This window comes from Colius striatus, chromosome 4, assembly GCF_028858725.1.
Source record: "Colius striatus isolate bColStr4 chromosome 4, bColStr4.1.hap1, whole genome shotgun sequence".
NCBI classification, from domain to species: Eukaryota; Metazoa; Chordata; class Aves; order Coliiformes; family Coliidae; genus Colius; species Colius striatus.
The window spans coordinates 32351648-32379429 of NC_084762.1; the positions used below are offsets into that span (position 1 = coordinate 32351648).

Consider the following 27782-nt stretch of genomic DNA (forward strand, 5'->3'; position numbering starts at 1 on the left):
TAGCCCTATGGCTAGCTCACGTTAGCTGTCCTGGCCATGTTCCTTCCCAGCTTCTTGTGCACACACCAGTCTCCCCCCACCCCCTCAGCCCAGTCTCTGCCAGAGCAGAGTGAGAAGCAGAAAAGGCCTTGATGCTGTGCAAGCACTGCTTTGCAATAACCAAAACATCCCTCTGTTATCAACATTCTCTTCACCATAAACCCAAAATATAGAGCTGGAGTGGCTACTAGGAAGAAAATTAACTCTATCCCAGCCAAAACCAGGGCAGAATGGAAGCAGGCAAGGCATTTTACCAGAGAGAACAGCAATGACAGAGCACCAGGGAAGCATGGAGGAAAATGAAAAATAAAAATGCACATGCATAGCAGTTAGACATCCTGGTAGGTAAATGGGACAGTAGTCAGGTAAATGTGACTGAAGCTACAATTCATTTTTTTTTTAATGTATGAAATAGTACATGAAAGTATGCACTATCTTTAATTAATTAAATAGAAACTCTCTCAGTAGGTGTATACAAAAGAAAAGCATGTGGAAGAAAATAAAAGTGATAGCCAGTCAGTGGACAAAACCAACAGGAGATTCTTTCAAATAAAAACCTAAGACAATTGAAGGGGGAAGGTGCAGGGGGGAAGGGAATATAGCAAGAAGGCACTTGATCCCAGCAGTATTTATCAAACCAATACAACTAGAATAACAAAGTTGGAAGAATACAGTAAATGACTGGCAAATGCTGGCTTTTCTACATTTAAAAAAAAAAAAAAAAAACAACAAAAGCAAAAACTAGTTTTCTAGGAATTCCTGTAATAATCTTAAAGGGTACCAGATTGCTGCTTAAAGAACTGTTACTCACTAAACAGCCAATGCTACCCCCAAAACCATTGCTGTAATTACACTGACTTTTCCTTAGTATCATTTACACTGATCCAAATAATTGTCTGATATTAGTTGAGATAATTAAGCCATTATTTGACTTGTTACTGCTGATTTACATACTGGTTTGAAGATACTTTAGTGGCTTTACTGAGAAGATAAAGGCGTATGTAAAACACCCACTAAATGCATAGCAAAGATAGGTGAACAAAGATAACATCACACATAAAAAAATACTAATCATGTGTCGAGGTGTCTCTTGACAATCTTTAACTTAATAGAAAATAAAATGTTCTATTACAAACATTTAGACTTGGGAGATCAACAGACTAATCTGATGTATTTAAAGTTGGAACACCCAGGTACATTCTTCAATGCAGTTGAGTCACGAGAATCCCATGAGTAATGAAATGGGATTACTAAATCATGTAAGAGCTGATGCTTGTTTAATGACAGCATTGCACAAAATAAGAGAGAGGAACAGTTAATATGACCTTTCACTTTTGCCTACACACAAGAAGACTGCATGCAAGACACACTTGTACTGGAAAGCATTATCCAGTCTTATCAAACTGTAAGTAAGATACAGAGTTACAAGTGTGACAAAGTTCCACTTCTGGCAATTTGGGTAGTAAGTGGTTCTGGAACAAATATAATTTAATTCCCATAACTTGAGTACACTTTGGAATCAGATACACACCTCCTGAGGTGAAGGCTTCTCTCTGAAGTACTCACCATCTATTACAGAATCACAGAACTGTTTAGGTTGGAAAAGATCTTTAAGATCATCACAGCCAACCATTAACCCACCACTGCCACATTCACCACTAAACTATGCCCTTAAGTGTCACATCTACAGGTCTTTTAAGTACTTTGAGGGATGGTGACTCAGCCACTTCCCTGGGCAGCCTGTTCCAATGCTTGATAATCCTTTAGGTGAAAAATATTTTCCTCATATCCAATTCAAATCTCTCCTCATACACCTTGGAAGAAGAGATCATTCTATTTAAATTATAAGACTCTTGCACAACTAAGTTAATCTGCTTTCACCCAAGCACTCCAAAGTCAGGAAGAATCCAAAGGCAGTGTAAGGAATGGCTGCCACCTTTTAGCTCCTGCCTTGTGATATCTGTAAACTTTTCCTACCCAAACTGTAGAAGACAGCCCTCAAGCAAAGTAAGACGTGGCTCTTCTGTAAGACTCTGCTCAGAGAGGGCTCACAGGTACACAGAGGAGACACCAGACGATTTAAGCTGTCTGCAAGTTTGACTTTAAGCCCCATATGACCGAGAAGCAAAAGTCCAGCATTCTGCAAAGCAGAAGAAAGGAATAAAACCAAACAAGGAGGCCTGGCCAAGTATGCAAACACAAACTACTCCTTCTAAGGTAAGGCAATCTAAGACTTGGACCAGAACCATATCATTCATTGAGAAAGCCATCAGAGAAGGCAGTATATTTAACTCTGGCCTCTGGTTAACTACACGCAACATCAGCACTGGCAGGCAACCGACAGTTAAGTTTAATAAGGATTGCAAAAACAATTCAGTACTCCACTTGCAATCCCAAGTGCAGAAGAACCCAAGTACTGGCAGCTTTCCACCTACCCTTGGAGTCACTGTGGACAAACCTGTCTCATTATCATGCTCCCTTGTCCTACCTCACCTCCCATCCCTAAGTTCCAGCATATTCACCAACCAAAACATATAAAATACTACATATTCCTAGAACTGCAGAATTAGAAAAATATTTGACATTTCAAAGTACCACAAAAATTGCTTTAATAAGTTACATGTCAGATGTTTCATTTTCCACAGCAGAAAGCAGGAAACTGAAGAATCAAAATGGCTAAAAGATGAAATCAAATGTTGCAAATCTGTTTTGCAGAGACAGGCCTGCTGTCTTTGCTAAAGAGCAAATCTGTTGACATTGAATATCTTAACACAGTGATCAGCTCCACAACTTGCAAGCTGCAACCACTCGCTGCTGTTCTGATCATTATGTCCAGCTCTGCCCACATGATGTCTCCAACATAAACGTTTCACAGTAAGAGCATGGCTTTGGCTGCAACAGAAAGAAATCCATACATAACTGTTAAATGTCAAACACAGCTGGGCATGCCAGAGCAAACATCAACATTTATGTAATTAGTACTCTTCTTTTAACACTACCAACTGAGGAAAAACTGACTTCTGACAACCAGCAGGTATTAAGTTCTTAAACTAAGTAGGGCCATTAACAGTAATGACATTTTATCCTCTCGCTCATCAATAATTTAAACAGCTATTGATTTCAGGTTTTACCACATTAAGATGAAGGTCTAGTATCTCAGTTACTGAGATATGACAGATTTCTGGCTTTTAGTCTGCAATTTCCTGTTACCCAATGTCTCTCTCCCATTCACTCCAAGCACATGCAGGCCAAAGTCACCACCAACTTTCACTTCTGGTCCTACCGATGCCAGCATGTGAAGGAAGAATCCAGAAGGGTCCTCCAAGTGTAACATTCAGACTCTCTCTACTTGTCCCTACAGCAGCAGTACACATCTCTTATCATTCCTTTGCCTTCCACTAGAAGCTGCTCTTGATAACTTGCCATGACTCACTCCAAAATATTTTGCTGAGTACACTGACAGTAATTCTTTCCCCACCCTCCTTCAGTGTTTTATATCACCTTATTTTACATTGAAAGGTAACTAAGCTTTAAGTGAGTCCAACATATAGAGTAATACTTCTCAAAGCATTTGCATAGCATGAAGTATTTGGGGATTTAACTCCCTCCTTGGTTTTCATGCATTTTTTTTAATAAATCTAAATAAAAGTTAGTTTTATTTCCACGTTTTCCCAAAAGACATCTTTACACTTTCAGGGATCAGACTTCTCTTAAAAGGATAACAATAATTTTACATACAGGATGACAGGATGGTAGGAGTTGGAAGGGACTTCTAAAGATAATCTAAGTCCAACCTCCCTGCTCAAGCAGGTCCACCTAGGTCAGGTCACTCAGGAATACATTCAAGGTGAGTTTTGAAAGCCTCCAGAGAAGGACACTCCACATCCTCACTGGGCAGCCTGTGCCAGGGCTCCCTCACACTCACAGGTGTCATGGTTTGACATGACAGCCTTTTCTGGTAAGGGGGAAGGGGCTGTAAAGATGGCTCCTGTAAGAAGTTGCTCACAACTCTCCCCAGCTCTGAGCCAGACCCACTTCTGGGGCTGAGCCAATTAGATGCCTGCATGATCACTTTTTAAGAAGAAGCCAGAAGAGGAGGTTTCTTCCTCCATCTTCTTCCTGTTTCTTCCTTCTTCTGTCCCTTCTTCTTCTGGTTGGTGCTGGTACAAGGAATAGGAACAGTGAGAGAAAGTCACTTCAAGGTCAGTGAGGAAAGAGAGGAGGAGGTGTGCTGGAACAGAGACTCCCCTGCATTCTATGGAGAGAACTGGTGAAGCTGAGATTTATTTTCATTTCTTTAAAGACCCTGCATCAGCGGTAGAGACTTTGATAAAGCTGATTTTCCTCTTTAAAACTATGGTTGGAAGAGGCCGTGTCCAGAGAGAGGGACCCTTTATCACTATGGCCGGAGCAGGCCGTGTCCCAGTGAAGGGACCCAATATCCACAGCTGTAACTGTGGGGAGGAACTCACGACAAAGCAGCTCATTAAACTTATACCCAGAAGAGGCCTTGTCCCGAGAGAGGAACCCTGCAACTGCAGAAACTGCAACCGTGGCAAAGAATCAACACCAGATATATTCACCAAGGACTGTGTCCCGTGTGAGGGACCCTGTATCGGCAGAAGCCACAGCTGTTGGGAACAACCCACACCAGAGAAGTTCATTAAGGACTGTGTCCCGGGGGAGGAACCGCATGTTGGACCAGGGGAAGAATGCCAGGAGTTGTCCTCATATGAGAAGAGAGAAGTGGCAGAGCCCATCTGTGAGAGACTGACCACATCCCCCACTCCCTGCCCCCCTGAGCCGTTGAGGGGGGAGGAGGCAGAGATATGGGAGCAGTGATCTGGGCCCGGGAAGAAAGGAGGGATGAGGGAGGGAGATCTTAAAGTGCTCGTTGTAATTTTCTCATCATCCTACTCCCTTTTTGCTTTTTGTTTTGTTCTGTTTCTTGTAGGCAATAGAATAAACTTTCCTTACTTTCTTCTCTAAGTTGAGTACTGGAGTCTTTTGCCCATGTCACATTTTAGCAAGGAGCAGCTTTTGCTTGGTAACAGGAGGAGTGGGTTGCAGTGAAGACCCGGTAAAGAGTTTTTGGACTCTCCCCCAGCTCCTGGGTTCAGACCCACCTCCAGCCTAGCTGGGCCAATCTGGTGCCTCTGCCATCACTATTTTAGGGATGGGAATTTGAAGTGCTTGGCAGGAGGTGTAAGAGTGATACAAGATGGAGGCAACCACGCAGACCCCACAGTCAGAGAAGGAGGAAGAAAGAGGAGCGCAAGACCAGAGACCCCTCTGCAAGTCGTGGTGAGAATGCAGCTGTGCCCCTGCAACCCATGCAGGGCCATGGCAGGACTGAGAGCCACCAGCAGCTCCCTGTGAGTGCACCCAGACAGGCGAGCGACTGTGTGAGGAGGCGGCCATGGCCCAGGCCATGTTGGAAAGCCCGTGTGCCGCAGAGCAGCCCCACACGAGAGGCAGAGAGGAGCTGCAGCCTTTGGAATGGGTGCACGTCGGAGCAGCCCGTGCAGGGCTGCCATGCGTGTGAGTTACCCCACGGACTTGCAGGGAGGACTGGTGTGGAGCCCACCTGTCCTGAGGAGGGACAAATGGCAGAAGTTATCAGGAATAGACTGACTGAAACCCCCACTCCCTGCGCCCCTGGGCTGTTCAGGGGAGGAGATAAAGACACTGGGATCAGGGCTCTGAGCCCAGGAAGAGGGGAGGAGTGAGAAGAAGGTGTTCTTAAAGGGCTGGTCAGACTCTTCATCGTTGTACCACTCTGTGTTGTGTTAAGTTGGTATGTTTTGGGGTTTTAAGGTTATGCTTTAGTTCGTGTTGCATTAAATTATTTTCTGTTTCCTCCCCCAAGCCGAGTAGCCTGGTCTGTTTTGTCCTGGACCTTAAGTGGCAATTAAGCTCTCCCTGCCCTTTGTCAGTCCTCAGGTCTTTGGTACTTGAGGCTAATCGTGCTCCTTTGTCCCCTGATGGGCCTAAACCAGGACAGCCAGAACCGTAATTGGCAGTGAGCCCTCCCTGCCCTTGTCTCAATCCACAACAATCTTGCTTATCTTTTTACTCCCATTTCACTGGGGCCTCTGCCATTCTAACAAGGGTGGGGGTGAAGGGGAGAGATTGTCCTGGTGCTGCTGTGCTAGATGGGCCAAACCACAACAACAGGAAAGAAGTTTTCCCTTGTGTTTAAGTGGAATTGTTGATGCCTTTGTTCATTACCCCATGTCCTGTCGCTGGACACTAAAGAAAAAAGGGCTCCCTCATTCCCTTGCTATCCACCTTTGAAATGCTTGTAAGTATTGATGAGGTCCCCTCTCAGCTTCCTCTTCTCTAGACTGAACAGCCCCACTTCCTACAGCCTTTCCACATAAGGAAGACGCTACAGTCCCCTTATCAACTTGGTAGCCCTGCGCTGGACTCTCTCCAGAAGCTCCCTGTCCCTCTTGAGTTGGGGAGCCCAGAACGGTGGACAGTACTTCAGTATATATATATACAAATAAAACAGTTCCATATCATAAGAACAAAATTCTGGCACTATTAGTCTCAAGAACAGTATTTCCTTGCTCCTAACTTACTTCAAAAGACATACCTGTTACTCATCTCGACACATGTGGTCCAATCAGCTAGTGCTGGTTCTTGCCCGCTCTGCTTCCAGGTGTGCAAGATAATCTTCCCATTCTCTAAGCCCACTGCAACAATGTATCTATCAAGAGAACAACTGCATTAGTCCTGAAAGAGATTAGAGCAGGCATCTCAGTGAAGCTGGCTGTCATGCAAGCAAGAAGGAATTTGCAAACACTGTGTTGCACCTTGCTCTTAGAATCAATATTTACTCTTTCATGAAAGTATAACAATTTAATTCAAAGCTTGTTTATAATAAATGAGCAAAGCAGAAACCTGCAAAATATACACTTGGAAGAACAAATCTGTTTCCGTTAATTCCCCCCCTCCCCTCATTTTTTGTTTTTCTTGTTACAATGTTTGGGGAAGTCACCATACACCTGAACAGAAGGCCAGGAAATAAAAAACAAGAGTTAATTCAGTTGAAAGACTAGTAAAAATATTTGACAAGTATCTTTTAGGAGATATTTAGCCACAAGAAATTAGAGGGGAAAAAAAATACAGATTTCAAATTCAAGACAAAACAGCATTACAGAGAAACAGCAATACCTTCCATCAGGAGTAAGCACGCGGCTGATACTAACAGCAGTAACAGAATCCCCAGCATCCAGTACTGTTGAACATGGCTTGACTGAATCCAACATATTCCCTTCATTAGTCAGAGATAAATCACACTGGCCCCAGATAATGACCTGCAAAGAAAGAGAATCATCTACAACTTTTCACTTTAACCTTTTTGTAAATGTATTTACAAAATTGTAAGGAATAATTTAGTTAAATAATCCCAGGGCACAGAACAAAGGGGATGATCTCTAAAATAGTAAAAAAATGTCTAGCTGCAAGGATTCAACTTTTTACACTGATTTCATGAAAGATACAACAAAAACAGATTCTGAGGGATCTGTAAGAGTTATGTGACATACGCTTGGCTTACTGTATGAAAAAAAGAAAGGAGGAAGTCTAACTGGTAGAGCAGTCTTGTAAACACACATTCAAAGCACTATATTTAGCATATGAAAGTCTCACTGATTTCTGTGGTAATACACACAATGAGCTTTTTGTGCTTTTTAGAATATGGGCTCATTAGAAAGCAGCATTTGATAATCTAAAGTACATTTAAAATAACTGTGAGTTTTTAAATCCTTTTTGTATTAATTACCTTTTTGTCCCGACTGCCAGTAATAAAATACTTGCTATCTGGTGTCCAATCACATGACCAAATGATTCGACTGTGAACAGCTGTATTTTTGTCTGTGTACGCACAGCAACTGAAAACTGGTCCTGGAATAAAACATATAAAGGAAAAAACATTGCTTCAACTACTCTTAGTAAGAGTAATCGTCCCCCTTACTTGGAACACTCAGACATTATTCTACTCATCTTTAAAGCAACTGGCAATACTTAGCTCCAAATAAATATTTTTTTTCCAACATTTACTACAACAATAATTAGCATCTGTTGATGACCACATCTGTCAGCCCTTACAGCATTAAAATAGTTGCAACTGCTTGATCTTTTACACACATACCCATTTCAGAGGATTTTAAGTTGAAGACCTTCAGGTTCTTTCTATGTAAGCTCTTCATAAGAACACTGACTTAACTTTTAGCATACTGGAATGTCTACACAGATCTCCCATAATTTCACTACAGTTCCTATTTACCAGTAAAATCCCAAGAGCTCAAATCATAATGATCTAAATGTAATGACTAATCTGTTCTCAAAGAGACAGGCTGTCATTTCAATATGCATACAATCAGGCAATAAATCTGATCAGCAGAACAGTAAATGGGAATGATGTTCCCAAGTAGAAAAGGTTGTCATTTTGGAGCACAGACTTTGAATAACCACTTCTTCGGACACCAGTACCAGCAGTTTCGCTTTGCATCAATGTTCTTTGTAAACAGAAAAGTTATTGATGAGCAGATGAAAAGATTTCCTCTACTTCCTATGAGGATTCATACTCCTTGCCCTGAAACATTCTGTAACTACCGTGGACAACATGCCAAGCTTTAGAATAGAAGTTTGAATAGAACAGAAATCTCAAGCCAGGATACAACAGGACACTGTCTGAAGGGGCCAAAACTCACTGCCAAGTCTCTAGGAAAACTCTATAGAGCTCAGTAGTGTTTATGTGCTATTAAGCCAACAGTGCAATAATAAATGTTTTCAGCATAAGCATCTGTTCTAGGAATCCATTAATGTGTTCAATAGCAATCTTCTCATGATTTTGCAAGGCTCAAAGTCTTAATGAGAAAATCAACTGAATCTTATCAGCTTTTTCCAGACAGAGATGGTACTAGTGAAATTAATCAATTGTGCAGGATTATCAGAAAGCTACACCAGAGACAGAGATTAATCCTGTCAAGAGTCTCAAAATGTCATGTCCTGTGAAGAGGAACAAGGCAGCTCTATGCAGGACACAGGGTAGCAGTGAACCTTCTAGCCTAGCCTGCATAGATCACTGAGATGAAAGTTTTCCTTAATAGAATACCAGTCTGATGTTCAGGCATTACACTACACCAAGTATACTTGATTTCAGTAAATCTGAAACATAAAATCACAAGCAGAAGGCAAGAGAACAAATAGCAGACTTCATTACATCCATCAATCAAACAGCATTTAAGTCCTGATTGTATTTTTCTCCACGTTTTAATTCCCTTTCCAGCTTTCCTGTACACCAAGCAGGATCACAACCCTGGACTTCAGCAGGGCCAACTTTGGCCTTTTCAAGCAATTGCCAGGGAACATCTCATGGGACAGGGTATTAGAGGATAAAGGGGCCCAAGATAGTTGGTCTATATTCAAAGATCACTTCTTCCAGGCTCAGGATCAGAGCATCCCAGCAGGTAGAAAATCAAGAAAGGGAGCCAGGAGACCTGCATGGTTAAACAGAGAACTGTTGGGCAAAATCAAGTGGAAGAAGAGAGTCTGTAGATCATGGAAGGAAGGGATGGCCACTTGAGATGAACAGAAGACTGTTGTCAGAGGATGTAGGGAGGCAAATAGGAAAGCTAAAGCCTCATTGGAGTTGTACCTTGCAAGGGAGGTCAAGGACAAGAAGAAGGGCTTCTTCAAATACATTACAGACAAAACTAACCTTGGAAGCAATGTAGGCCCACTGTTGAATGAGGTGGGTACCCTGGTGACATAGGATATGGAGAAGGCAGAGTTATTGAATGGAGACTGTCCTCAGGATCCCCAGACTTCAGAGGAAGTCAGGTTAAAGGATAAGTTTTGTTTGGTTGATGAGGACTGGGTCAAGGATCAGTTGAGCAATCTGGATGTACATAAATCCATGGGCCCCAATGGGATGCATCTGCAGGTGATGAGGGAGCTGGAGGAAGTCATTGTCAAACCACTCTCCATCATCTTCAGTAAGTCGTGGAGAACAGGAGAGGTGCCTGAGGACTGGAGGAAAGCAAATGTCACTCCAGCCTTGAGAAAGGTCCGAGGAGCAGAGGAGCAGAGTAGCTACAGATTGGTCAAGCCTCATCTCCATCCCTGGAAAGGCGATGTAACAACTTATCCTGGCTGCTGTCTCCAGCCATACAAAGGACAAAAGGGTCACTGGGAGCAGTCAGCATGGTTTTACCAAAGGGAAGTCATGTTTGACCAAGCTGACAGCCTTTCATGAAGATGTTACCAGGTGGATAGATGATGGTAGTACAGTGGATGTGGTTTGTCTCAATTTCAGTAAAACATTTGACACTGTCTCCCACAGCATCCTCACAGCAAAACTGAGAAAGTGTGGGCTGGATGATCAGGTAGGAAGCCAGTGTCTAGTGGAGTACCTCGGGGGTCAGTGCTGAGACTGGTACTGTTCAATCTATTCATTAATGACCTTGAGGGAAGAGAGGGCACCGTCAGCAAGTTTGCTGATGATACTAAGCTGGGGGGAGTGGCTGACACACCGGAAGGCTGTGCTGCCATTCAATGAGACCTGGACAGGCTGGAGGGTTGGGCAGAGAGAAATCTAATGAAATTCAACAAAGGCAAGTGTAGAGTCTTGCACCTGGGAAAGAAGAACGCCACATATCAGTACAGGCTGGGGAATGAACTCTTAGAGAGTAGTGTAGGGGAAAGGGACCTGGGGGTCTTGGTGGACAGCAGGATGACCATGAGCTAGCAAGGTGCCCTCGTGGCCAAGAAGGTCAATGACATCCTGGGGTGTATTAGAAAGACTGTGGGCAGTAGGTCAAGAGAGGTTCTCCTCCTCCTCTACTCTGCCCTCATGAGATCACATCTGGAATATTGTGTCCAATTCTGGGCCCCTCAGTTCAAGAAGGACAGGGAGCTGTTGGAGAGAGTTCAGCACAGGGCCACAAAGATGATTAAGGCAGTGGAGCATCTCCCTTATGATGAAAGGCTGAAGGAATTGAGGCTCTTCAGCTTGCAGAAGAGGAGACTAAGGGGTGATCTCATTAATGTTTACAAATACATAAAGAGTGAGTGTCAGGAAGATGAAGCCAGGCTGTTCTCAGTGATGTCCAACAACAGGACAAGGGGCATTGGGTACAAGCTGGAACATAAGAAGTTCCAAAGAAATACAAGGAAGAATTTCTTCACTGTGAGGGTGACAGAGCACTGGAACAAGCTGCCCAGATGAGTTGTGGAATCTCCTTCTCTGGAGACATTCAAAACCCACCTGGATGAGTGTCTGTGTGACCTACTCTAGGTGGTCCTGCTCTGGCAGGGGGGGTTGAAGTAGATGATCTTTCGAAGTCCCTTCCAGGCCTTGGGATTCTGTGATTAATTGCACTTCTTAGGGCCACAGGAACCCACAACACTATTAATTCTTAAATATTGTACGGAAAATGGCCATTAAGATACTTGAACAATTCTCTTCCAAATAGTGTGAAGCCAAAAATATCAAATGAACAGCAAAGTCTTCAACTGTGTATATCTACTGTACATATCTCACCTGACTCTGATGAGTCCTCTTTCCTCCACAATGACCAATTCCTGTCTCTAGAAACTGCTAATAAAAACTTGTCATTGGGAGAAAATGCCAGCTGAGTAACAGTCAGATTGTGAAATGACAAACTCTGCAGTTTCTTCCAAGAAGCAGTGCTCCACAAGATAACTCCTGCATGTTCTTTTTTGGAAGCCTGTATTGATGGAAAAAAGTATCAGTGAGAATTAATGAAAGCAAATATAAAAGTCACAGGTTTCAAAATGCTAAGATGGTAGGAGGCTTGTTTTAAGGCTTGCAGTCAAGTCAGAAAAAGCTTTCTTCTGGGAAGTTTCTAATTGTTTCACTACCTTTACTACTAATGCTGACAATATATCAGTAAGAAAATGTTTTATACCAATATTTGTTATCATTCATCTTATTAATACCTTATAATAAATCATATACAATTTACAAATAATATCTTATCTGCATTCACTCTCACCTTTGCAAGGTAACTGCCATCTATACAAAATCACATTTAAGTGAAAGAACAGAATTCAGCCCAAATCCATTTCGGATTCCTGTTCTGTTGGCCCTAGAAATTTAGTGGCATTTTTCACTAGATGGTGCTAGAATCTTTTCTTACCTTACATGCTGAGGCAATTACAGTGCTTGAATTATTGCAAGCAACACAAAAAATTTCATATCCGTGTCCATATCTGAAATAAATGTAAAAAAGATATTTAACACATCATAGTCATTTCTGCAGTTTGTATCAAGACACTTAAATTAATTTAAATATCTTTGCAAAAATGAAAGGCACCTGCCAGGAACTTCACACCACTGTTTCAATATTACATCCCAAATAATTCGTAAGAATGTCCAGCATTCAACACAAACATCTGCATAAATTCTTTCACGTTTAGGAACTGACCACAGAATGATCTCTCCAGACCATTCCGTAGACCTAAAGCATGAGCAGTGCAGAAGCTATACTCACAATTAGCAAAGCAGACTAAAGCAACATTTAATGTATTCTTATTCTCCTGTAAAGCAATTTTAACACTACCAATAAAAATCAAAAGCCACACACATGAAGATTGTCAACGAAATACACCACAAAAATCCAGCCAAAGGACGCCTGTTCTCTGAAATACTGAAGCATTGCTGAACTACAGGACAAGAATCATGTCAGAAAAGCAAAACACTGTAAAAACCACAAAACTTCTAGCTTCCTCACAAAATATATTTTTAACCAGTCTTTGCACAAGTTCTGCTGGAATTTGCTCACATATCTGGACTAGGATTTAACTAATACACAGAAATGCCACACAGAATAAAAGAAATTAAAACCAGTCACAAAACAGATTGGAAGTAAGAGTAAAATTGGTGTTGCAATCTATAAATATTGGACAAATATCAGCTAAATATCAGCTGCAGGGAGGTGGGGATGTCATTCAATACCTATCTCTGAAGAGATGGGCAGTTCCCTTAATAAACTCCTGTGGTCCAGACTGTTGCAAAGCTCTTATTTGAGATTAATGTTCATAGAATTTTCCTTCCAGCTAAAACAGCTGTTTATCTGACAAATTACTGTGTTGAACAAAGTCCAGAAGAGTCAGTGCCGGATGTATGTATCCCATAGACAGACTCCAACACTCACCTGAAAGACTGGGGATGAACTGTGTTTTTGTGAGTAGTAACTGTGCCCAGACCTTAGGAGGGTGAGCGACTGGTGGCTGTGCTTAACTGGATTTAACCGCAGAGGTTAAAGACTTAAGAGTGTTAAGCCTGGCTAACAAGTCAATGGGTCCTGATGGGATGTATCCTACAGTGCTGAGAGAGCTGGCTGATGTGATGGCTAAGCCACTCTCCATCATTTTTGAATGAACATGGAGTACAGGCAAGGTGCCTGAGGACTGGAGAAAGGCCAACGTCACTCCAGTCTTCAAAAAGGGCAGGAAGGACGACCCAGGAAACTACAGGCCGGTCAGCCTCACCTCCATCCCTGGAAAGGTGATGGAACAACTCATCCTGAATCTTGTTAATAAACATATGAAGGAAAAGAGTTATTAGAGGGAGCCAACAGGGATTCACAAGGGGAAATCCTGTTTGACCAACCTGATGTCCTTCTATGAGTGCATAACCGGCTGGCTAGATTAGGGGAGAGCAGCACATGTCATCTACCTTGACTTCAGCAAGGCTTTTGACACTGTCTCCCATCACATCATCATCAGAAAGCTCAAGCAGTATGGCTTGGATAAGTGGACAGTGAGGTGGATGGAGAGCTAGCTGAATGACAGACCCCAGAGGGTGGTGATCAATGGCACAGAATCGAGTTGGAGGCCTGTGGCCAGTGGAGTTCCACAGTGGTCAGTTCTGGGGCCAGTCTTGTTCAACATCTTCATCAACGACCTGGATGAGATGACAGAGTGTACCCTCAGCAAGTACCCTGATGACACCAAACTGGGAGGACTGGCTGATTCCCCAGAAGGCTGTGCTGCCATTCAGTGGGATCTTGACCGCCTTGAGAGTTGGGCAGAGAGAAACCTCATGAGGTTCAACAGGACAAGTGCAGAGTCCTGCATCTGGGGAGGAACAACCCGATGCACCAAGTACAGGCTGGGGGTCAAACTGCTGAAGAGCAGCTCTGCAGAGGGAGACCTGGGAGTCTTGGTTGATAATAAACTAACCATGAGCCCGCAATGTGCCCTCGTGGCCAAGAAGGCCAATGGCATCCTGGGATGCATCAAGAAGAGTCTGTCAAAGGAGACTGTGCTCGCCCTTTACTCTGCCCTGGTGAGACTTCATCCGAGTCCTGTGTCCAGTTCTGGGTTCCCCAGCTCAAGAGGGAAAAGGAAGTTCTGGAGAGAGTCCAGGACAGGGCCATCAAGATGATGAGGGGACTGGAACATTTTCCTTAGAAGAAAAGGTTGCGGGAACTGGGGTTGTTTAGTCTAGAGAAGAGTCTCACTAATATCTACAAATATCTAAATGGTGGGTATCAGGAGGTTGGGACATCCCTTTTTTCTATTGTAGCTAGCAACAGGACAAGTGGTAATGGGATGAAGCTGGAACACAAAAAGTTCCACTTAAACATAAGAAAAAACTATTTTACTGTAAGGGTGAGGAGCAGTGGCACAGGCTGTTCATGGAGGGTGCGGAGTCTCCTTCTCCGGAGGTCTTCAAAACACCAGCCAGGACATGTTCCTGTGTGACCTGATCTAGGTGGACCTGCTTTAGCAGGGGGGTTGGACTAGAGGTCCCTTCCAACTCCTACCATTCTTTGAATGTTAATTTGCACATTTGATTGTACCTTATAATGATGAAGGTATTACCTAAGTGTCTTCCCCTTATTCTGCCACCAGCAGTTTTATTATAATGCTTACTTTTAAAGCATACTCATGGAGACTATTCTGCAGTGAAAACAAGCGAAAGTCCAGTTTCTCAATCTGAAAAGCATTTACTCCATGAAAAGCACAAATTTCCTGAAATTCAATGAAGGAAAAACAACCTGTGGAACAACTTGTGAAATAAGTCCTCAGTAACTTTGGTTTTATCTCCTAAATGTAGTATTGAAGAGCACCCATTGGAAATATTCAGAGTTTCTGTGTGCAATTTTTTTTCTTGCTAAATAGAAGTATTAAAATGGGATCTTCACCTTTAAATTAAACTGAAAATACTGTCTCTTGCAAAAACACATGAGCAGGGCTATAATAGGTCAGACCAACAACCTATATAGCTCTGTGCTGTCTTCACTAAAGAGAATAAAGTTAGTGGCCATAGGAAACGCTTTTTTTTTTCTTTGCAAACATGTATGAACCTTGCAAGCACAGACACTGCAGTGCAATCCCTTTCCCTGCCCCTAAACATATGATCTGATCCCTTCATTATCTCGTACAACACCAAAAACAGGTTCACAACACAGAGAAGCAGCTGCATGAACAAATAGTGAAATTCCATTTTCAACCTCAAGCAATTTTGCCTTAGCAATGTGCAATTCATGGTATTTTTCTATGCACAGGTAAACTGAGTGGACTTTCAAAGTGTACAGACAGTAATTTCTAGAGCCAAAAAGGATCTCTGAAGACTTCCAAGTATAGTACATGAAATATACATATAAACATATATATTTATGTCAACGCTCAGGCCTTAATCTCAGTCTGCTGCATGTAAACTCTCCATGGTAATTTTCCAAGAGGCTACATATTGGCATAATGTCGGAGAGAGCACCACCAGAGAAATGACGGACACCAATATGGTTAGGTCATAACTCAAATTCTACTAACAAGCATCAGACTTTTATAATCAGCAGCAAAGCTAGCATGTTTACACTACTTCTAATTAGTCCTTTCTCTAAAAGCCAGCTGCGCTTTTCTGCAATAAGCCTTGCAGTTTCACATACTGCTTCAGCCTCCTCCTTGCTTGAGCTTGTTATCATGTACACATTCTTTCTTCTTCTTTTCTCACAGTCAAAGAGTGGCTCAAGGACAATCCGCACATTAGTTCTCAAAGCATGGGTTGTTCACTGTTAGCAGGCCGTGGCTTCTTTCAGACAGAAATTCCTCCACAAAATACTCTCAGAGGTTTTATCATATTTTTATCTTAAAGTTATTAGCTGTTGTAAAAAACTTAGCAAGTTCTTCATACTAAAACCTACTCAAGCAAACAGTTTTCAAAATGCAACACTAACCCTTCAAAATTCGGTATCAAGTTAGAGCTGAGAACACATATATGTCAGCGACATGCTATTTTTAGTAAGTCAGTTCCTCACAATTGTTTTTTTTGCTGCTATGGCAACTTGAAATGTACATTATGCGACTTCAGGTTGCTTCTTTCAAGATCACCCTGAGCAAAAAAACTTGAAGGTCTACAAATGCTTTACATCTTGTTGCCTTTGCATAAAAGAATCCCTGTCACTAGGAGTGCCTCTAAAAAAAAAAAAGAAAAAATTGCTCAGAAAGTCACCTGAAGACCATAATAAAATGCAGTTATTTTAATGAATGCAGGATATAAAAGCAGATAAGCAGTACTCCTGTAGCAGAATAGCAAAGATGAATAGCTCATGACTGTGAAAAATGTCAAAAGCAAATGAAGAAAAATTTCGGCCTTGACTCTACTTAAAAGATCCCTCATTAAAACTACTTGCATGAGCGGGTGCATTAGGGGCCACAGCATGCACAGGACAAGCAGCTGACATAATTCACAGAAATTACAGGGAGAAATTACAAAATGCGCAGACATGGTCAAATATCCACTGGCTTCTCTCTTAGATGCACTTTTGAGTACAAATGCAATAAAGGAGCTTAAATGCATTCAAAGCAGATTGACTACCTGGTTGAAGCTCCCACAAAACCCTCCACTCAGCCAAGTGAAAGCAACCTGCAAATTGCTTTCCTGATGCTTTTTATTTCCCGCTCCACAACTGAAGTCACAAAACTGGTAATGTATAAAGGTAGCTGTAATCATCAGTAAAGGCTCAACATTATTCTCTTTCCTGCCTGAGACCACTTTTTCAGGAGATTCAGATAAATAAACCTATTAGAGTTTGAGCCGATTATTTTCTTTGTGCTATATTTTAGTACTGTTTCCCATACTGTTTCTCTTGGAGAAACTGACTGCTCATGGCTTCAATACATGTACTCATCATGAGGTGGAAAAACTGTCAGAATGGCCAGGCCCAGAGAGTGGTGGGGAATGGAGTTAAATCCAGTTGGTGTCTAGTCACCAGTGGTGTTCCTCAGGGCTCAGTGTTGGGGTATGTTCTCTTTAACATCTTTATCAATGACTTCGATGAGGGGATGAGGTACATCCTCAGTAAGTTTTCTGATGACATTAAGTTGGGCAGGAATGTTAATCTGCTTGAGGGCAGGAAGGCTCTTCAGAGGGCCTGGACAGGCTGGAGTGATGGGCTGAGACCAATTGCATGAGGTTCAACAAGGCCACGTGCTGGGTCCTGTACTTGGGCCACAACAACCCCAGGCAATGCTACAGGCCTGGGGTAGAGTGGCTGGAAAACTGTCTGGCAGAAAAGGACCTGGGGTGTTAATCAGCAGCTGGCTGAATATGAGCCAGCAGTGTGCCCCGGTGGCCACAAAGGCCAATGGCATCCTGGCTTGCATCAGAAATAGCATGGCCAACAGGACCAGGGAAGCCCCCATACTTGGCACCAGTGGGGCCGCATCTTGAACACTGTGTTCTGTTCTGGGCCTCTCACCATAAGACAGACACTGAGGTGTTGGAGCATGTCCAGAGATTGGCAAGGAAGCTGCTGAAGGGTCTGGAGCACAAGTCTTATGACAAGTGTCCGAGGGAGCTGCATTTCGGGAAAAGGAAGCTGAGGGGAGCTTCCCTTTGTACTCAAAAGTGCACCTACAAGAGAAGCCAGTGGATATTCAACCACATCTGCACATTTTGTAATTCCTCCCTGTAATTTCTGTGAATTATGTCAGCTGCTCCTCTTGTGCATGCTGTGGCCCCTAATGCACCCACTCATGCAAGTTATAGAGACCTTATTGCTCTCTATAACTACCTGAAAGGAGGCTGTGGCAAGGGAGGTGTTGGTGTCTTCTCCCAAGTAACAGGACAAAAGGAAATAGGCTTGAGTTGCACCAAGGGAGGTTAAATTGCATGTTAGGGTTGTCAAGAATAGGTTGCCCAGGGAAGTGGTTGAGTCACTATCCCTGGAGTTACTCAAAAGACGTGTAGATGTGGGACTTAAGGACATGGTTTAGTGATGGATGTGGCAGTGGTAGTTTAACAGTTAGACTCAATGATCTGAAAGCTCTTTCCAACTGAAATGATTCTGTGATTCTCAAAAATGTTGAGGACTCTGAAGTATAGTCTAACATCATCAGAATCCTTAGGGAACAAATAAAATGGTGACCTTTCATTTATGAATCTAAGGGAAGAAGGAACAAAACACAGCTCAAGGATTCTAAAATTCTGAAATTTCAAAACAATTGTCATGACCACTTAACAGTATTATCTTTGCAATTCACAATCTACTCTATCAGCTGGATTTGTAACCTCCTTAATCAACAATACTTTGCTCTGTCACTTGGCACATTCTAGTTTGGCTGCTGCTTCCATATATTGTATATTACAACTCCGTTAAGCTTTACGGGGAAGCTCTTCCTTTGATATCTCAGTCTTCATTTCCATACCAGAAAGACAAACTTGATCTGCAACTCTGCATCACAAAGCAGAAAGAAGCATACACAGTCTTACACAGACAGACCTTCTGTATAGCAAAGCAGATCTAAACAAAGGTTGCAGCATGGAAAGAGAGGTCAAACACATTCCAGAGCCCAGGTAAGACCACGAAAACATGTCAATTTCTTATGGCAAACCAGAAACCTTACTACTGTCTTGGAACAAAAAGGAAAAAAAACAAAACCAAACACCCAAAAAAGGGATCAGTGCCCAAAACAGACCTTCAAATGACAAATATCCAAAAGGGACAATGCAAACGTGTTCATTACAAATTCAAAAGAATAGCTTTGTGCTAAAAAAAACACATATTTCACTAGTGCATAAACAACTAGTGAAATAACATTTTGTGACACATAGTTCTAACAGCTAGTTTCTGCATTTTTTACTATTTTTATATATATATAATTTATTTGTTTTACAAGCAATACTCTGCACAAAGTCAAGTCAGCAAAATAGAAAAAGTTACTAGACATTAATATGTTGCCACAGCTTTCTGAAAGTCTTGTAAATGAAGTAAAAAGAAAAATAAGACTTACAGCTTCTGGATTTCAGGCCATAAGGTATTCTGCAGCAAGTGATCTTCTGGGGGAGGTTCTAAAAGACATTTGTACAACATATTCAAATTTGGTACTAAAAATCTAAACATCAACTAAGTAATGCTTCTAGTTTATAACCAATGAACCTTATTCTCTATTTCCTACAATAGAAATGAATCCCATACCTGTCAGGGTCAGCGGTTGAAAATAAATCTCAGGATACTGATTGGAAATGGTATTAAATGTTTCTTCATCCTCAGCTGGTTGAACAGGCATATCTCCTATTCAAAGTAAGGATTTCATTAGCTAGAGAGAATATACTTGACAGGAAGGAAAATATGAGAACTTATTTATTATATGATACATGTTTTTCTAATATAAACAACAGATAATTAAAACTTGGTTTCTCTGCTTACAGTTACAATAGTATCAATACTAGAATATAGTTATTCTAATGCACATGAGAAAAAAAAATAACAACAGTCTAACCTTTGGACTAATTTCATTTTGAGACTGATCTCTCTCCATCAGCACAGGCTCTTTTAGAGACTCTTATAGAGACTGATTCACCTGAAAGAAGCAGCCACCAGGAGTTGAACCTGTGCCTCTCCAACGTTAAATCTTTCCTTCTGTATCTGAATATGTTTAAGGCAAATATCTCAGATACAAGCGATTGAAAATTCAACTCTGCCCTTCACTTTGCAGGTATTATTTATGAAAAAGAAACAGAGTTGTGGAAGAGTTGCTCTCTAACTTTTTGCCAAATATACATATCAAATACAGCAGTTTAAAAAGCAGATTTTCTCATTCATCCTGTCTTCTCTCCCCTTGAAAATTAAACTAACAACATTTATCTAATTTAAGACTACTATCTGGTCATTGCTCACTCTGAAGATTCCTCTGCAGAGTAAGCAAGAAGAGAGGAATGAGGGGCTTTGTCTTAAGCCACCAATGCTGACAGTACTGGGTGGACAATGGTGGGTGATGCAGGAAAATTTGACAGTTTTTCTACTCCTAGTGCTGCTTCTGGATGTACCACATGAAACCCATAGAAATTAGCTATCCTGTGTGTGTGTGACAATACTCTAGGAGAAGGAAGTTTTGTTCCCTTTCTCAGTGGAAGGACTCGTGAGAAAGCAGAAAAATGAGGTTTTAGCAAACTAAATTGAAAGACTTCCTTCAAATACAACAAAGTTAATTTTCTCTCACAGAAGATTTAGGAAAATTTAGCTGTGTTGCCATTGAAGACCCCAAAGACAAAGCTTATTAAAAATGCTTCATTTCTTAATTCACACCTTCTGATAAAGCTTTAAGCAGATAAAAATCAGGTCTGATCTAATTTGTAGATTCCAGTGTAAGTGCATTTTTACCAGACACTTTAACCAGTCCCATCTCCAGTCTCAAGATCCTACTCTATTTTTATAATTGAGTCTGTCCCTTCTTTCTTGTTCATCCACAACGCGATGCCCACCACCTCTCCAACAAATTCATCTAGTGCCTCACCAGTCTTTAAACCAACAGAACATTAGTTACTGTTGGCTAACTAACTCTTCCTTCCCAAATACTTTCACCAAGTACCATTTACCTGGAGAAGGTTTATGGCTGTTTTTACTGGTATTGAAAATGTGACTGATTCTTCTCAAAGCAGTGTTACTTACATAAGCTGCTACAAAGATGCTAACATTTGAGGAGAGTGTGAAAAGCACTCCAGCATGTAGCTTTGGAGGTCAAGCTATTTTACAGAATAATACAAGTAGCAACAGGTAGCCCTGCTTTAACAACTCTGAGCCTACTTTCCACAGTACGTTATTGAAGAGTAATTTTTTCGGCTAAAAGGCATCAGTCTTCTCAATAGCAGGGAGGCACGAATAGCAAGCAAAGAGAAAACAGAGGAACAACAGCAGGTTGGGGAAATTCTTATATCCTGCCTTGGCTACTCCAGACCCATCACAGCAAAGCAATGAGCCTCATCATCTGTGTGAAACTCACCAAGATTAGCCAACAGCAGAGGCTCTCATGGGTACTGTGCAGACAGAGTGGGGTTATTTCCTACAGAGGTACAGGACACTGTACAGAAAGCAGGGAAAGAGCATTTTGGGTTTACACAAGACATGAAGGGATGTTTAGCAGAGAAACCAAAGGCTGAGAAAGAGTAAAGATCCTCACTTTTGGTTTTGTTTGGGTTCTTTTTTAAGTACCATATTTAGGTACTACTGGAGAAAAATACACTGCACTATTTTATTTCTAGATTCTAAACTTTCAGTTAAGTTTACAAGAGACCTAACAAAAAGACATCAATTAAAAAATAATTTTTAAAAAACCCAAAAAAAACTTTCCACATGAAGAACCATCACCATTATTTCTCATTAGCCTTACCTTCAAAAATAGCTTTATTGGATAACCCCAAGGCTGGCACAGTTGCACCTTCTGGAAGATCAGATGATTGCTGAATTTGGGAAAAACCAAAACAAAATAAAGTTACACACAGATTGTCATATCAGATTTCAAAGGCCACAGTTTAAAGAATACCTGTGATAAAGAGTAACTTTTCTAGAAAAGTGAAGAAGGGCACTTTAAAAAATTCCCAACTCATTCAGAACTTATCCTGGACAAAATGAAGATCAGTACTCTGCCAAGAAAAACATGCTTTTCTAAGGCCTCAGGCTCAAGAGTTTTGCTGCAAAGCATGCTTCTTCATCCCTGATTAGAGGTTTTCTTCCATAATTTTATTGGGTTTAGGATATACTTGACAATCAACTGGGAGCACTGTAGTTTTTAGCACAATGAGACTGGGAAATAGTCTGTGCTGAGGTGAAAAAATAAAGCAGCATTTTGGAAAAGGGGACAGAGAGTGAGCACCGGCACCCACAACTTTAAACAAGACCCAGTACATATAGAGAGATGTGTCTGGAGTACAAGGCTATGTGGAGTAGCACAGAGGAAAGAAACTATCAGACAGAAAACCCTTCCATAAACGTATGAGGAAAGAAAAAAAAAAAAAATTTACAAAGGGCAAGTGAACTTGGAGCTGCTTTTGCAGAGATTCAGAAGGATTATATTTATTAGCTGTAAAACCCCTTTCATTCCAGACTCTGAAAAGTTCAAAGAAAGACTATTTTACACAATTGGATTAATAATTTAGGTAACATTTTAAAATAATACGTTATTTATTTAAATGTTCATAATTTGATGAGAAAAATATGAGACACATACACCCGTCTAAGGCCTCTAAAACAAAAATGTTTTCCATTACAATCCACAGTATAACGTAATCCCATGGGTCTGAACTGAATATAATCCTATTAAATCCTTTTTGAATATATGATGGATTTTTTTGTTTTAATTATTTTTTGGGGGAGAAGGCATTTGAGCTAAATTAAGAAAAAGTTTACTCACTTTAATGAAAAAACATCCACAGAAAACAATGTCAATAAAGCTCTTTAAGAGCAGCTGTATCATCAGAGCTCTTAAAGCCTTGCTCTTTAAACAAAGCCCATATGAAACACTTTGTGATATTACGGATCAAAAAATAGCATTCAGAGGAAGAGCTGATAAGGAAAGTCTACATAAAAGTAAAATAATGACAGCTGCCAGCACTATAAAAGCACAGCATTGTTTGTACAATGTCATTAATGCAAATGCTTACAATGTCTTACAACATTAAAGCACTACATAGCTACTTATGTAACTTCTTGCTATCAAAATGGAATAGATTTTTTTTCCAGATATTTCAATTGTTAAATGAAATGGAAAGGCTAATCCATGTCTGAGAAGCTGCACAGTAAACACTGCTTTTGAGCCAGAAATGCAGGGTGCATGCAAGGCACTGTACAGAGGTAACTCACCTGAATGAGATCTGCTCTACAAAATGCAGAGGAAAAACACAAACAGATTTTAAAGCAAACAGGGAGCATGCAAAGGATGGCAACTCTGCAGTCCTATCTTTCCCCAGAAGAGGAAAGTATACTTATTGACAAGTCAGAACTGGAATGTAAAGGGCTCAAGGAAATTTCCAGTGCCGAGAGGAAATAAAGCACAAGCAAGTACATATTTATAAATATTTATATGTAACAACTAACAATAGTGCTGAAAGCTTTAGGCTACTTCCAAGCATACAATTAAAAAACACCACTACCACCACCACATAGTCACACAGCAATAATTACATCTAGACAAGGACTACTACACCCTTAAATTAAGGAGAGGCATATTCCCAGGCTTCACTATTCGCTTTCAAATCACCGAATGCGTGAAGTAGTCTACTTAGTCTCACTAATTTAAAATTTATCCATATTCTTTACAATCTTCAGACACTGTTTTATTTAGTTTCAAATGCAACCTGGTCTTTAAGAAAACACCATAAAAATACATATTGAGCAACAGACAGGAAAGCAAATAGAAGGGAAAGGAAAAACAAGATTAATGTTTCAGAACTATTAAAAGAATTTTTATGGAGTTTAGTGCAATTCTATGCTTTCTGAAGTATTGATTTTATTTACATGAACAGAGCCTGTCTTCATTTAGCATTGTCTTAGCACACTTACATGGGAGCACAGCTTCTCCATTGGAATACCAGTGATGTTACTGAAGTTTTCTATAAAATTCTTGGGAGCAGAAAAAACTCGAAGGACTTTCTCATCTGCTCCCGACACAAATCGAAAGCGGCCGATCATTGCCAGACAACGCATGTCATATCCATGTACTTGAGGCCTTGCAATTTCATGCCAGGTAACCTAAACAGATACACAGTTGAAACAATTCTTATCCAGATAAGCAGCAACATTTTGAGTTCCCAAAAAAGTACTAATATTTGACCTGTTGACTTTATTAACATATAGTTACAACCTTCTACTGATATTCATAAAACTAATGTATGCTCACATATATCAAATACACCTCGTATTTCCACCAAACAATTCCTACAGAGATACATTTTAGGCATTCAAAACCCATCTGGATGAGTTCCTGTGTGACCTACTGTAGGTGGTCCTGCTCTGGCATGGAGGTTGGACTAGATGATCTTTTGAGGCAACCAACTTCCAATCACTGAGATTCTGTGATTCTGTGATTTGCTTACCTTTGTTACTAAAGGCACTTTGTTATTGCATTTGCTGCAACTTCCCTTCTCCTTTAAACACGTGATTTTAGTGAGGCTGCATTACAGAAGTTTTGCAAAAAACTGTCAAACCCAAAACAAAAATCCTGAAATATTCACACATGCTTCAAGTATTAATCCAAGAAGATCAGAATTAACAGTTGACCAGCAATTTGATAGGAAGGTTAGTTTCCTATTCACACTAAGCAAAGGCTGTTAGTAAGTGGGTTTATAAAAACGTAATATATTCTACATGTGAATATTTATAAAAACAAATGAACAAAAAACCCTCTTCGTTTTCTATCAAATAAACTCTCATGGAAAGGTTTTCAGTAAGTGTCATTTGCTACTACTCCTGCATCATATTTCGTTAGGAAAAATGAAGTGTGCATTTTTGAGTTAACAGCTAGCACAATTAGAATTAATTTAGTCAATCAGAATTAATTTAGGCTACTATTATATTACAATGCCTGGAAAAATTGCATCCAAGGCAGAATTTACATTGCATGAGACATCATACAAACATAAGGAAAGGCATTATGTTGACTGTAAACTGGATACATCACACTAAAAACTTCCACTGAGTTTCAAATGCCAAAGCTTCCAATAGAGCCTGAATAGGACATCTGAAAGACCCTACAAAGCCTCATATTTTGGAAAATAATCAGGTTTTTGTGAACCAGAAAAAAAAGCATGGAAAAAAAAAGGTCAAGAAGTAAAACACCCTTCTTACCCTTTACTGGGTATATCTTTTCATACTTTAGAACCCAGCATGTTACAGCAGTGAAAAAAAAATTAAAAACCAGACAATAAAAGAGAGAGCTGCATAAATCAAGCAATAAGCTTTTTCCAGAAAAATAAAGGTGTAAGCATGACAAGTTGAAGCTGATTGTCACACCTCATTTCTGGGATTTGAACCCACTACCGTATCAGAGTTAAGATTTTAAGAAGGGATAATTATTTGCATTTAACACTTTTTATCTTTTTATAGAGTAAAATGTGATTGTTGAGGTGTAATACTAACTTTTCATAGATAATATGTAGTAATTTTTCAGATTCTAAACTCAATATGGCCAAGAAAGTAAGGTATTTCATTATCTAAGATTAAACCCCACGTTGTCAAAGTTCATAAGTAGTAAAACTTACCACTTGGTTTTCGGAAGTCCTGATCACATCCCTTCAAACCAACCTCAACATCCACCTCATACCACCAACAGAACACTGTAGCTTTCTCCTACACCCCATGCAGCACCAAGAGTTGACATTACTTAGATTTACATCTGGTTGAACTAGTCAGGTGGCTGCTCTGTGTCAGAACAGGAAGTACAGTAACTGAGTTCACATCGAACTTAGGTATGAAGACTGCAATCACTCTAAGTCAATTAATTCAAAAGTTTGAGGGACAGCAGAAACAGCTGCACAGGTAAATCAGACAAAGCTCAACGCTTTAAGAAAACAGGATAAAAAAATGAACAAGCAGTATACATATGAAGAGTGCTACTTCAGTAAGTCACAGACAATATGATATTGACAACTCTTGAATGCTGCCAAATTACATCATCTGCTAGCCCTGGGTTTTGTTTCCACATGTCAAATCCAACACACTATCTTTTCCACAGAGCTGCCGTACTCTCCAGACTGGAGATAAAGGGAGGAAGCAGGGAAGGATACTGGAGATGTTCTTCCTACAGCACAATGCAAAGCTTAGCACTTGAGCTCGGACTGCCACCACTTTTGTATGGCCTGGAAGAAGGAAATTAACGGATCGATGCCAAATTCACTCTCCCAAAACCAGACATCTTATGCTGGTCTTTGCTACAGAAGCTACAATGAGACAGTTGTAATAGCCACCCTTTGCCTCTCACAGCTAGCAGTACAGCTTGCACAGGGCTTGACATGACTTCAATCAGTCTAGTTTCTGACAGTTTTCTGAATGGAACATTAGTACCTTTCTACCAGAAAAAGTTGTATGTGTAGGTGAAGAAAACACATGAGTAAATAGAAACAGTAACCTTTGCATTCCTAGACAGTGTTTCCCACACCAAAATTTAGACTTAGTTTAGAACATACAGCTATTCAGAATAATTCTTCCTGAAAAGCTGCTTGCAGAAGTACCAGCTGCACTCAAGCAGTTCAGATAATCATGCTAGTAAAACAGTCACAGTCATAAAGAAAATAGTGTAAAAACCAGTGAGAATTTTGCTCTGTAAAAAAACACAACTGAAATTGAGTATCTTTATAAATACCTACAGCAGTGCTTAGCTAAGTGTTAGATAAGGGCAAGAGGTGGTTATCGAAATCAGCCACACCCTTCTTCTGAACTACTCCAGAGCCTGTTTTTTAAGACCTTGGGAGAACACTAACTGAAGGTAACCTAGAAGTGAACTCAGGATTAAACAGCAGTCATACTGTGTGATTACTAAAACTCTGCCACTAGTATCTTTTAAGTGAAAACAGAACATGCTGAATGACTAAAGCAAGCATTTACACAAGCAATTGTAAACAGATCATGGCTTGGGGGAATTAACGTTCCAGTTATATCCAGCTGACTTGTTCCAAACTCAGAAAAGGTAAGCCCTCTTAATCAGTTTTTTGAAGATCATACCTCTGTCTTTTGTTTTCTTTTCCATGGAGCAAAGAGCCTGGTAGTTTGATCAGAACCAACACTGATGATAAATTGTCCTTCTGGATCCCATTGTACATCTTCTACACTGTTAAAATGTCCTGAAATCACAACTTCTGGAGACCATTCTTTCTATGAAAAAAACACCAAAGAAGCAAGAAGTTTTCAATTGACTGATTGGCACATTTTAAGCAAAATAAAAGTATCAAAATCCTTATTAAAAAAAAAGACATTTGAAAACAGCAAATCATTAAAACTCAAAGTGACTAAAGAGACACAGACACTGATTTAATTCCCTAATCTAAAAAAAACTTCTGTTATTGCTTCAGCTGCTGCTTCTGAAGAGAGTACAGCCACAAAGGAGTTCAGTTCACTCCACTGACCTTATGGTTGTCACAGGGAAGCAACAGGTTTTAGAGTCTGGGAGACTGCAACGTCCTTTCTGTGCAGGAGTGAGACTCCTACAGAACATTATATTCACAGGACTATTTCAATCATTAATGTTAAATTGTACTGTTACACTTTAACAACAGAAGCTACCTCAAGTGATATATGAATAATTCTTTTAATTGCTAAAAACAATTAAAAACCAACATACCTTACTAACTGTAGCCTGTTTCCAAAGGTGTAGTGCTCCATGAAAAGCATGAGCAACGATCATTGAACCATCTGGACTAAAATGGCAGTCAAAAAATCCAAGGGTATTGCCACCTACTTCACCTACCCGCACCTGAATTAATAATC

The 27782-nt window shown here is 40.6% G+C and overlaps 1 protein-coding gene across 1 annotated transcript in view; it reads right to left on the reverse strand.

Moving 5' to 3' along the window:
- Window positions 1–1128: 1128 nt before the first annotated feature.
- Window positions 1129–27782, reverse strand: part of ELP2 (elongator acetyltransferase complex subunit 2) — a 46568-nt gene continuing 19914 nt past the window's right edge. The window contains exons 11-22 of the mRNA XM_061995450.1: window positions 27637–27768; window positions 27021–27170; window positions 23865–24053; window positions 21697–21766; window positions 19506–19601; window positions 19321–19378; window positions 12216–12288; window positions 11597–11783; window positions 7832–7953; window positions 7222–7364; window positions 6641–6754; window positions 1129–2931 (exon numbers count right to left, since the gene is read on the reverse strand). Coding sequence (XP_061851434.1) covers window positions 2775–2931; window positions 6641–6754; window positions 7222–7364; window positions 7832–7953; window positions 11597–11783; window positions 12216–12288; window positions 19321–19378; window positions 19506–19601; window positions 21697–21766; window positions 23865–24053; window positions 27021–27170; window positions 27637–27768 — 1491 coding nt within the window. The 3' untranslated portion in view covers window positions 1129–2774. The remainder of the gene's footprint in view (window positions 2932–6640; window positions 6755–7221; window positions 7365–7831; window positions 7954–11596; window positions 11784–12215; window positions 12289–19320; window positions 19379–19505; window positions 19602–21696; window positions 21767–23864; window positions 24054–27020; window positions 27171–27636; window positions 27769–27782) is intronic.